Below are 13,055 nucleotides of genomic sequence, written 5' to 3'. Positions count from 1 at the left end.
ACACAGAGCACTTTAACATGAGGATGTTACCAGAAAGAAACATCTTGCAGTTGGACAAAGAACTCGAACTGAGGAGATCAGTGTTCAGTTTCCTCCTATGCCACAGCTTCTTGCATTAACTCAAGCAAGACATTTAATTTAATCTCTCCGGCCCTTACAGTCTTTATACAGCTCATTCATACTAAGTGAAGAACTGAAGCAGGAACCTGGGTTTCTTATTAGCTCCAGGGCAGAAATGTATCATCTGTAAACCCACACATTGGTAATAAAGATATAACAGTTAAAACAGAAAGGCTCTGACAAGAACTATGAACACACATACTAAAGGGATAGATAACAAAATTTAACAGAAAAATAGTCAAACACAGAATACAGATGTGAGTGCCATCAAATCCAGCCTTCCACCACCATGGAATGCTTTCGATAAACATAAAATGAACTGCTTTCATAATCTGAGTTCTTAAAAATAATTTCCATGTTGTTATTGTTGTTCTTATTCTGCTTCTGTAACAACAAAAACAAACCAAAAAGCTTCCACAAAACTCACTGTTTGTTACTCCCGCTGGAAGTCTGTTCCAGATACTCCTTCTTAACTGCCAGGAAACTTCTTCCTTATTTCCAGTATATTCGTAATCAGATAACACTGTTTGTTCTTGCACCAGTTCTGAACAGCAACACGCGTTGCTCGTCGCTAATATTCATTCACATTAATATTTTTGTGGAGAGCAATTTTGTATCATCTCAGCCTTCATTTTATTTGCCAAAACAACTCTACCTCCTCCTGTAACACAGACTCGCTATTCCTGGCGTCATTGTGGTAGACCTCCCTGTAACTGTTCCAGTTAGAACTAATCTTTCTTGGGTGATCAGAAACACATGGAAGAAAGGTGTAGATGAAATTTCACAAGTCCACATGCAGTGACACTAACACTTCTCCCTTTGCTGAAAATACTTGATTTGACAGACCCAAAAGCATCTGTTGCTACCACCCTGTTGCACTGATGGCTCAATTGCGTTGCTACTAGGTTATAAGACCACAGTCATTGTCATCTCCTGTCATTTAAAGTAGTAACTAACCTGCAGTTCATGGTAAAAAATTGTATTACTTTTCCCCTAGCAATTCATATTAATAGCTATTATTACATTTCCTATTATCCAGTCTTTTAAGTAATCTCTTACTGTTCAAATAGAATACAGTGTCAGAATACAGTGAATCCGGACTGTTCTCTAGTTCGAGTATTCATTTCAATTCATCACTGGTGCTGTCCGAGAAATCTCAGAAGAAAGGAGTAAAATTCAGAAAAAACCTCAGGTCTTTAAGTGTGAATGTGGAAGCTCATACTCAAAACCAAGAGAAAGGCATTTTAAAGTATTTCTAAATGATTATAAGGGAGACATGGAGCACTCCAACCACTGATAAAAGGCAGGTTCTAATTCATACCTAGCAACTTGTAGAACAAAAGTACTCCTCCAACCAATCAAGTATCAGGAGTCAATTATAGTTAGGTCATGATACTACAGGATACAATATTATTAAAAAAAAATGAGCTTGAGATGACCACTTATAATTAGTATCCCGGGCAATCAGAAAAAATTTAGACACTAGAAGAAGCACCTTTTCCCCTTGAAAAGGATGCACAACTGGTTTTAGAAAGTTTTTCTTTTCCAAGACTAAATGTTCAAAATCCATAGAAAACATGCTGAACACCAACTGTTTTCTTATAAACAATAACATCTGGGGTTTGTTCTGATTTATCACTCTTTCTGTCTTAAACTCTGAAAAATTAGTTTCACTAGCATTTTAGTGTTTTTAAAGGAATATCCTCTTTTTATCTTCTATGCCTAGAAAACAGTAGCTAAATGGTTTGCCAAATAAGGTATTTCAGTTTGGATTTTCTGTGAAGTGACTCACTTCTGTGAGTCTGTTTTAAGTGACCATAAATACCTGACCTCTTTCTTTCTCTTGGCAAATGGGGACTAAGTATCAGTGATGCACAAAATCCTTCAAACAAAAAAGTCTGTTCAAATGCTGGGATTTGCCCTCTTTAATACTCTTTACCCAGTCATACTCTGGGAAAAAAAAGAGGCATGAAAATAAATTATGTTCTAATAATGTTATTCCAAAAGAACTTATGTGGGATTTTGTTAACTATTAAGTACAAAGTAGGTTATCATGTTAATGAGAAATTTTCTAATAATGTCTCACTGCATTATTAAAAGCCTAACTATGACTCCAAGTTCTGTGTATAGAATGCACCCATAACTTCACCTGAGGTACTTAGAGCTTTCTGTTTTCTATTTTCTTTAAACACAGTGACCACTTAAAATAGTTTTTATTTCAAAGTATTTCTGAATTTTTGATTGAACTGGTGAATATTACACAAATATTTCATGTAATATTAAATAAAAAATAAAATCGACATTTTTACAACAAATTTTAGTTTGCCAATTTAAACACTGAAAGTGAAGAAGGCAAAAGCATTCCTAATCTGTTATTAAAAATAATAATTCAAATAAGTTTAAATCTTCAAAGATTTCACAATTTTAGCTTCTTACTTAGCCTTTCCAAAGAGTTGTCAGAGAAAGAGAAAGCTCGCAAAAGATACAATGAAAGCTACCAAGGTGAAATATACTTTTCTGAAAAGTATAATGTTGTATCTGTATGAAAACCACTGTCCATTTCTTACAGAAATATGATTAATTTTCCAGAAATAGCTATTTATGCATTCTTGAATAGAATTTTTGCCAACGCATCCATCTCAGGCAAAAGTAAAATGAGTCATGGAATGCAAGATACGCTTAAATACTCAAAGGCACTGTAATCAAAAATATCATTGATTCAGGCTCAATGTACAAGAAAGAAAGTACTCTTAGAATTACAAAACCATGAAAAAAAATATTTAAAAACCTAAGCAGTACTTCATTGGAGTATGATCTTGTTTATGAAGACATGACAGAAAATCTATCATGTAAATTAAAAATAGTTTTTGAACTGTATCTTTAGAACTGAACTGTACGCTTCTAAAAGGAAAAATAGAGCAGACTAGTTACTGAATCATATATATGCAAGATGGGACTTGTTGGAATTTATGTCTCCAGTCACTCAGTTCCATTTGTCCAAACTATTTTAAATAGTTAGAGAATTACAAAGGGTTCTCACCCTGATTTAATGTTTCTGTTTACTGTTACGAGGACAAGACTTGGCAACCAGTCCACAAATGCAGACTCTAGTCTACCTCAAGAGGAAAGTTTTCATCATTCTCCTCCAACAAAATTCAGAATAACAGATGGAACTTAAGAGGTACAAATCAGGAAAATAAAAAAGCTCAATATGTAACTCAATGTGTAGAGTTTTTTTATTATTATTATTATTTTGTAATACAGCTAGTTGTAGCCTAACATTTTTAGCTGTCAAATACAGGAAATTTATAACTAGCCTAAGCACCTAACCAGGTGATTTTCATATCATAATTTGGAAAATGTAGTAGTTTTTTAGATATTTACAGTGTGAACACATTTTAGGAAACAAAAAAGTGCTTGATTAAAACTAAATGAAAATTACACAAACAAGGACATTTTTACCATCCCTCTTGAAAATCAAATCAGCAAGGTTGGTTTAGATTTGGAGAAGAGGGAATTAAGAGCAAGAGAAACAAGTACAAGTATTTCCCCTGTGTCTCCTTTTCCTACTCAGAGTAAATTTATATATCCAAGCACAGCAGCAAGGCCTTCACTTAAGCTTAAAGGAGAAAATGTATCACCTTTTCATTTTTTTATTGTCGTTTTCTTCTTCTACTGTCATCTCTTCCAAATACACCAACTAATGTAATCACCAAATATTTTCCTTATGATAAGACTGCAACCCTTTTCAAATATGAGATTCCCACTCACTTTTGTCACATCCAACTTTGCATACTTAGGGCTTTTACATTCTCAAAGCAAGAAGAGATATTTCAGAACGGAAGCTGGTTCTCATACCTCCCCATTACCATGTTTTGACCCAGAGCTCTCTGTACTTTGTAATACACCAGCCCAAAGCACTAAGCCCATGCACACCCATCAGATGTTCCTCATTTCTCCCTCCCCAAAAGCCCCAAACTCTCAGTTTGGAGTCCTTCAACCCCCTGTATAGTGCAACGAATCTCTCCTTTTCCTATGCAGCCCCTAACGCTTTTGCACATCAAAACTCATTTACCAGATTGAGATCTCATTCAACAAAATTCATGGAAGGTCTCCAGTGCGAGAAAAATAAGATGTGCTAGGGAAGAGATGATGCGTGGCTGCTCTAAATATGTGAGCATATTCAATATATTTCCAATTAGTACTGCTGGATTCTCTCATCAACTCTTAGCTAAGGATTGCAATAGCCTGATAAACCCACATTTCCAGACAACTCTTGGTTTTCTAAATATAAAGAGTGTTGAAATGGAGCAAACTTTATTTTTGTGCTCTGGGTCTTGCATGTACACTCTCTTCCTTGCAGATCAAGCTGTCTTGCACAGAAGCTCCTAAAATAGGCACATGGTCTATCAGGCTTACAAACGTACCAATCTATACAGTGTTCAAGTCGTGAGTTCTCTGGATAACCTTTTCATAACAGCTTTAGTCAAATTTTCCTGAAACATTTCAAAAGTGCTCTAAAAACAAGCAACCAATTGGATAGAATGCAAATTAACATCAGTATGACAGAAAGTTCTTCGTACTGAATACCCATATGATAAAAAAATTTAAAAGAGGATTTATAGCATTTTTGCTTTTGAGAAAGTGTCATAAAACCAAATAAAAGTGGGACATTTCTGCTAAGACATTTAAAGAGTTTAATGCATGCACTCTTCCTCAGGAAAGCTGTAGCTACCACAACCCCCTCTGGACAACTGTCTTAACAGGATAAGCACAGATAAAAACTGTGCAGTAAAACAGGCTAGTCATTCATATATTTACTAATGTTCAGATACCTTTCATCTGGAATGTCAGAACTATTCTGAAAAAGTGGTCACACCTCTGAGAGGTCAAGTGTGGAGATTACATAGCAGCAGGCTTTTGTCCTACCCCTTCTCTTAATTTTATTCATCTCATTGGATAGCTGTAAACATTAACAGTAAAGACTGTCTTCTTGGTTGACTAACCAGGAAAAAGTGAACGAAAAACATAAGTAAGTGGCAGAAAAAACCACGACACATACATTGCAACTCCATTTGTCTAACATGGTAGAGTGTAGTAAAAGTTTAAATATAGACGTTTATTACTAAAAGCTGAAAAATAATGACTTTCAAGTCTGGGAGGTTTTTGTGTTTTGGTTTGTTTTCTTTTAAAGCACATCAACACTCTTTAAGGTTTGGGGGTTGTATGCATGTTTTATTTTCCTATGTATCAGTATGAAAAATTACCTCCTCTTTCAGCGCATGTTTCTTCTGCTCCAAACAGATTTCTTTAGCACGCATCAACTGCAAAGTCTCCTTAGAAACTGCATACTGAAGTTTTTCCATACGTTCCACTGCTGCTGCCCATGCTGCCTTACCAAATTTTTTCTGGTCTGCTCGCATTCGATCGTACACAGCTATAGAAGGGAAGAAAAAGCAGACAGCTTACCAGTCTACTTTTCAGACCACTAGTGATTCCACAGCAGAGACAAGGCAGACATTTGTAAGCAAAAACATACAAAGTTCTCTTAGCAGGGAGTAGTCACTCTACGAAGTACTAACATTCAAATCCAGGATGTAAGTACTCTTAGGATTCAGTAAATATGCAATTAGCTATTTGTTGATCATTTTCTCATTATAATTCCAATTGTTATTATCCACAGAGGGACCATTCTGAATATACAGTACATGAACACTTGAACCACTGGTTCAGAATTCTTGATTTAACAAAAATATCTCATTAACGCTACCGTGTGGTCTTAAACTGCATCCCAAGTTTTCCCCATTTCTGAAAGCACCAATTATTAGCTACTAATGCCTCCATTTTCCCTTAATAACTTCTATAGTGCAGTAATCAGTTTAAAGACATCTGCAGAGTGAAAAAAAAAATTACAATTTAAACCAAAAATTTCAGCTTGACCTCAAGTGCAATTCTGTAAGAATAGTGAATTAAATTTAAATAACATCTATCTTTTAACTCAAAATGCAGGCTGCCTCACAAAATTAATTCAAATTAACTAAACAAATTATAATCTGAGCTTAATATGGAGAGACAAATGAGAATCTTTTCAGGAAGACTTCAGAGTAGCAGGAGTCCCTTGCCTGATTCAGATTTTCTATTCTAGAGCCCCAGACAACATCTGGGCCGACATACATGAGATTTTCACTATTCCTAATACATAGAACAATCACATGATACTGCACTCAGCTTTGCAAAGCAAAAGCCATGCGAGCAACACAATCAAAGGGGCAGCGTTCAGCCCCCAGGTGCCAGAAGACATTACATGCTGTGGTTAGGTAGTAAAAAATACCTTTATATTCTCACGTCTTTTTCCTCTGCCATCTGTTAGCATTTTGCTATATAAGACCACCCTGTGATCAACAGGAGGCCAAAAAAAGCCCAAAACATAACAAAACAGGCAAGCAACCTGCACAACAAAAGTCTAGGGTTGTAAACTGTCTCCAGGCATTTAATTTCCCAGTGTTTTTCCCACAATCCTGACTGCTATACATAAAAAAAGCATGTGAACAAAAGTAACTGTAAATATATGTTCTTTATCAACTAACAGGGTATTTTATTTGCTGCTTTTGCCATACTAGAAAAGGAACCAAACTGATATGATACATTTAAAATTTCCTCTAATTAAATTCATTCCAACATGCCTGAACTGGTTTAGTCACTTTTCGAAATAAGGTGGAGTTTCATGTTACCCTTAACTTGGGTTGTCACCAAAAGGAATCATTTTGCAGCGACTGCTTCTTTTGAGGCAGATCTAGCAGTCATGCAGGAAGATGACACGAAACCTACCCATTAAAAAAGATTTTCTCCCAATGGTACAGCTCATTCATCTGGTTGCACAAATCACTATCACCAAGGCAAAGAAACAAACAGGAACCCACAGTCAGGCAGGGTAAACAGTGGGACATAAACTCTGTCAGTAGGAGCCCACACTCAAACTAAAAGAAGTGACATGAAACCACATCCTCATGTGAGTTTGCCCTAATAAACTGGTTATTTAAGTTAAAATGGTACAAGGATGAGAGCACAGATATATACGGCAAGTCGTATGACCTGGTTTTACTGCACCAGCTCTTCAGTAAAACTGCCACATTCTTCAAGCGTAAAAATGCCAAGGCTGTATCCATGAAGATTTCTGAACAATAGAGCAGCTTTCACTGAGTAGTTAAACTGAGCTGTTCCTTAATACTTAGAGCTATGAAAAAGATTACTGAAAGGCAGGTGAGACAGGAAATGAACTGAAAGGTAATAAACACTTAATATGGTGGTCTGCCATATCCAGCACAGGTGACAGAATCCATCAGGGACTCTACGCTCCATAAGTCCTTTGCAAATGTACACTGCAGATAGTACAGTCACATTGAGAAAGAGGCTGTGAAACTTTTACCTAAAATTTCTATTCTGCTCACTTCTGAGGATGTTCTGAAAAGGCTTATCAGTGAAAGATTCAAATAGACAAAGAAGAAAAAACAAATGGGAATGACGAATTGCATTTGATCCTCCAGCTCATGGAGGACTGATAAAAAATAAATAAGTGACAATACAATACAGAACACGGTAAACATTATATAAATTTTTTAAGATCTTTTATTTGATGGACAGGACAGTAGAAAATAATTACCTTTCTGTGTTTTAGCTGTGATTTCAAAGTATTTAACTGTAAGATCTTGAATAGAAAGCACAGCCATATGGGCTTTCCGCTGCCAATCAGCATCTTCTTTTTGCAGACTCTCAATTCTTCTGGGGCCTAGGTAGTCATTCTCTATCGAGATCTGAAAAAAAATCAGTCCATAATTAACAAGACAATTAATTGTTGTTATTTTGTCAAACGCAGCCAGTTTCGGGGTGGCTAAGAAAGAAAGAAAAACAAAAAGGAGAGACAACTACCAGCAAATCACCATGGCTTTTATTTAACAGAAGAAAACCTCTCTGAAGTGCTCCTTTCTGTTGGAAAAGTATATCCACGGTTTCATTACTATTCTTACTGGAAGTACAAAAAAATCAAATGTAAATTTGATTTGTCACTATCTTGTTCTTAAATATCTTATTGCCTTCAGATAACACGTATGCTTCATCAAGGCTTTCTTCCAGCCTGGAATATTTCATTCTGAAGTAAATTAATGGTCTTGAGTCAGAATGAAGCTGGAAACAGCATATGTGTTCGGGTACTGGTAAGTAATCATCAATATTTTTAGTTTTTCTTTGTCATAGAGGACTTAAAAACATACTTTCCTAGTGACTGGGAGTTCAAATATCTTTTCATTGCCAATATGAATTCAATTTTATTTTGAAGTGACAATAATCTGAAGCCAGTAAAAGATTTGGCATTTCTTTTAAAATCAATAAAAATACAGCTTTCTGTCCCCAAACCAGAATTTTTTACATGCTTTTTTAAAAGTTAAGTTATTAAGTAGTCTCCCTACAGACAACAGACTACATAGTTAAGTAATTAAATATTTAAGCCTGCTCCCGCAACAGCAAAGCCTTAATTTTGAATATTTTTCATTTACCTCAGCCAAGACGACACCTCACTAATATAGACAAAAACCCCCAAACAAAAAAAGTGCTCATAATCTTATTTGTCCCCAGAAATTTTAACCTGAATTTCTAATGCTTCAAGTATTATTCTTGATTTCACAAAGCTTCAATCTGGTCTCAAAGAGCCATTCCACTCTGTAGTTGAACTGCAAACAACAGGTTTTTAAGTGACTGTTCAGGATCTACCTCCACATATTGACTTATCCCATCTCTTAGAGAGATGATTTTTTCCAAATAAAAATATATAGATGTTGTCTAAGTAATTGTTCATTTATTGAAAAATGTACGAAGTAGTTTAATAAGGTATTTTAATCTACCTCTCATGTATTTCCAAAACCCTCAGAAAGGCAATAGGCAAAATAAAGATGTGGACAAACGATAAGTGAATAATTTAACTAGACAGGTTGTAACATGTAATTCGATGGAGCACACATGTACCATGATTCCCACAGGGAATGCTTATGAGTGGACAGACCAAATAAATGTCAAACTGTGTATAACCGTGAATGATGACTGGTGATGTTAATGCTTTCCATTTATGAAGAACTCTGAAACAGCAAGTTCCTTTGAGAAGCAGGATAAAAAAAAAAAACAAAACCAAAAAACAATACAGTTGAAAGTCTTCCTTTTCTAATCCTTGGTAAAGATGAGGTAATTTGATACTGGAATTGACATAGGATCACTGCATAATGTGAGTAACATTCTTATTAGGCATCATTTCTAAGAGAGTAAGAAGCCTCAAAATAGCATTTCTTCATAAAGCTTTGCCTGCCAAAACATTATTCAAACATGGTGCAAACTAAAGAGATTTATGACAGCATAATGCAATTGTATCTTTGTTCCCTAAAGCAAGCATTTACAAGTAACAAAAATAGGAAGCACCTTTTCATTAACTGCAATCCCAAGTATTTCAGCCATGCCATCACTCACACTGAGGGTGTTCATACAGCAAGGCAGAGAAAACCCAAGAAGCCTTTGCTGTAGCCATCAATACCTATACAAGTACACACATTTACATGCGGCCATAAGCAGATGGTCACCATCCTGTAAAGCTTTAGAAACTGGGGGAACAAGGAAGAAGATGACATTGTAAATGTTTATGAGGATGGACCAGTTCAACCCGGTACAGTTACTGTTGCGTAACTTCCCCTTTATGCATATGTTCATATACTCGTTCACATCTAAAAGACACCAAGCAGCATACTCCAGAAGTGACTACTGTCTGGAAGGAGGTCCCCAAGTAGTTGCATGAACAAGAACGGACCAACATAGAATCACAGAATCAATGACATGATTAAAAGCAATTGCAGCATATCCCCGGTGCACCGCAACCTCCACCAGGCTCTGCAGGGATTCCTTCTCCAGCCCCTGCAGGAGGTTCAGGTCAGCAAAGCCTGCCATGCTGTGCACGGACAACATCATGCCTTAAGGCTGCAGCAACAGCGGCATGCTTAACTGTCCTGGTTTGGGGTGGAGCAGACAGGGTACACCAGTATGAAGATAGCCTCTCTCGTCTCCTCACTGGAACAGCCGTGGAAAAAATGGCTGAGCAAACTAAGACAACAGCCGAGCAAAACACGAAAAATGATAAATTTTTTCATGAACTTCTTGAAAAACTGTCTGAGAAGGGGAAAGAATCCCACTCTTCCTCTCAACAGACCCACATCTCAGTCATTAAGAAAAAACACCCTCCTCAAAACCCATTCAAAAGAAACAGGACCCACTCTGGGACTTCCTGCGGCTTTGCCTCTGCAGCTATGAGAGGATATGAGTAAATGGCATAAAAACCCTACTCTGCTCCTACAAGCATGAGTGCTTGAGTTGCAAGGTAAAGCCGATGGAAGAAAGAATTCTTCCATCAGGATGGCTATTCCAGTCCATGGTAAGTAGTTCTCTGGTCTGCTTAGGAGCTCATCTGCTAATCATAGATGGTGTCCTCAACACCAGAGGTGAACTGCCTCCAACCAGGAGGAGGAAAGGGATAACCCAGTTTATTGGACTGTGTGGATTCAATGGCCTGGTACAATAGAGCCCTAGTGGACACTGATGCACACTGTACCTTATTGTCATTGAATCATAAAGGGGCAAAATCTGTCACTATTTGTGGTGTGACAAGGTCTCAAGACGTGACTGTACTGGCTGCTGAAGTGAGCCTAACTGGGAATAAATGGGAGAAGCACCCAATTCTGACTGGCCCAGATGCTCCGTGTATCCTTGGCATAGACTACCTCAAGAAAGAGCATTTCAAAGACCTGAAATGGTATAGGTGGGCTTTTGGTATAGCAGCTGTAGAGACTGAGGATATTACACAGCTGTCTACCTTACCTGGCCTTTCAGATGACCCTTCTGTTGTGGGACTGCTGAAGGTTAAAGAACAGCAAGTGCCAGCTGCTACTGCCATGGTGCACTGATGACAGTATCACGCTAACCGAGACTCCCTGGTTCCCATGCAGAACCTGATTCATGGGCTGGAGACCCAAGGAGTGATCAGCAAGACTCGCTCACCCTTTAACAGCCCTATATGGCCAGTGCAAAAGTCTGACACAGACTGGAGATTAACTGTAGACTATCACGGCCTGAATGAGGTCACACCACCACTGAGTGCTGCAGTACCGGATATACCGGAACTTCAGTACGAACTGGAGTCAAAGGCAGCCAACTGGTATGCTACAACTGACTGTCAATGGGAAGCAGTGAATGAATTCCTTGTTTTGCTTTACTTGTGTGCATGGCTTTGCTCTACCTATTAAACTGTATTTAACTCAACCCACAAGTTTCCTCACTTTTCACCCTTCTGATTCTCTCCCCCATCCCACCGGGGGAGTGTGCAAGTGGCTGCTTGGAGCTTAGGCACGCACTGGGGTTAATCTACAACAACGGAAGAGGCTCTCTGTGTTTCAAAGGACACATCCAATCAACAGGTGAAGACAAAATCTAGGTGCCAGTGGAAAGCAGTCTTTGACAGGTGAAAAGCCACAGGTGCTTCCTTAAGAAAGGTGACTAGCTAAGTGCTGAGGATGAACCATAAACTGAAAAGCTTGTTCCCTTCACATCCCAAGCTGTTGGACCACAGTCCACTGCTTGTTCTAACAACCATTTAACACCTATGCCAGCCAGAGGCAACTGAAGTTCAAGGTGACAAATTCCGAATGAGAAAGTTCAAGAACAAGCAAGAGCTGCAAAGGATCAGAATATCCAGTCTCTTGGGCTGATACCTGGAGTAACAGTCCTCAGCCGCAGATATATTCGTTAGTCTTTAGACAGTCTAGTTAAGGTTCAGGATAACACACTGTGGCCACTTGCTGCCAGCAGAAGGCATCTCAGACCATTCGTTGGGCAGTAGGAGTCACATGAACCAAAGAAAATTCAGGGAAGTTAACTACCTAGCAGCACACCAGGAACTTAGCATTGCATATTACAAACATAGGTAGTCTTTTACCTAGAGCAACCAGAGATATTCTCATGCAAGGGAGAAGGAAAGCAATCAAGTTGCTTTAATATTTCACTTCATGAGAAGACCTAATTTTGGGAAAAGCAGACCTGTCAGAAGGAGACTCCAGAAAGAGCAAAAGTCCAGAACAAAGTCCACATTGTCCTCGAAGACAGGCCCTTGCTTCCAAGCTTTGTTTCTTTTAGGTCAATGACTTTCTGAGCAGCAAACTTTAAGACTCCTTTGGTATCCTGGAAGTTGCAGTCTCTGGGGTCTAGCTGTCTGCTGCTCCCTGCTTCTCCCAGCAGGCTTGCTGTGTTCTTGACCAAGCTTACTGCTCTGGGCTCGCCTGACATACACACCCTGTGGCCTCTGACAACCCCTCCATTAATCTGAATGTGCTCCAGTGCTCCCCATGGGAAAAGCAATCTCCCCCCAACCAGCCAGTGCATTCCACCCAGTTCAATTTTTCCATTAAGAAGTGTAGCAAAAAAATGGAGTTATGAAAAGAAAATACCAGCGTAAAAGAAAATACTGCTAGCAACCTTTCCAAAGGTTATTACTGTCATTCTTTATAATTAAAACCAAATGACTGTGACACACTAAAATATAGAGGGTATGTAAACAGCCACTTTTGGCCATGTGACTGAGGAAACATGGAAAAACCAGACAGCCATATTGTGTGTGTAAATACTGACAAGCACCAATCACTTGAGAGAAAAACTATCAGGTTTCAACTGCAACCTACCTAGAAAGTTATTATAATCTCCCAGTTATTAACGAAATTTATGCTTATGATGCTTTCAGGGCAGGACAGACAATCACCAGTTAAAAACAGAGATGAACTACTGAGACATAGTGGTAAAATACACACAGCGCCCCTTGCCGAATGGCTGGCTGAGCATTACATCCCAGACCGGTAAAGTGC

At 38.2% G+C, this 13,055-nt stretch overlaps 1 protein-coding gene across 1 annotated transcript in view; it reads right to left on the bottom strand.

Annotated features, from left to right (window-relative positions):
- The window catches only part of JMY (junction mediating and regulatory protein, p53 cofactor), a 75,398-nt gene that overhangs the window by 30,222 nt on the left and 32,121 nt on the right, over positions 1-13,055 (bottom strand). Inside the window, exons 3-4 of the mRNA XM_063320803.1 lie at positions 7,781-7,931; positions 5,388-5,557 (exon numbers count right to left, since the gene is read on the bottom strand). Coding sequence (XP_063176873.1) covers positions 5,388-5,557; positions 7,781-7,931 — 321 coding nt within the window. The remainder of the gene's footprint in view (positions 1-5,387; positions 5,558-7,780; positions 7,932-13,055) is intronic.

Source organism: Chroicocephalus ridibundus, chromosome Z (assembly GCF_963924245.1).
Source record: "Chroicocephalus ridibundus chromosome Z, bChrRid1.1, whole genome shotgun sequence".
Lineage (NCBI taxonomy): Eukaryota > Metazoa > Chordata > Aves > Charadriiformes > Laridae > Chroicocephalus > Chroicocephalus ridibundus.
The sequence above is the reverse complement of the archived record's forward strand: the minus strand, read 5'-3'. Positions and strand labels throughout refer to the sequence as shown.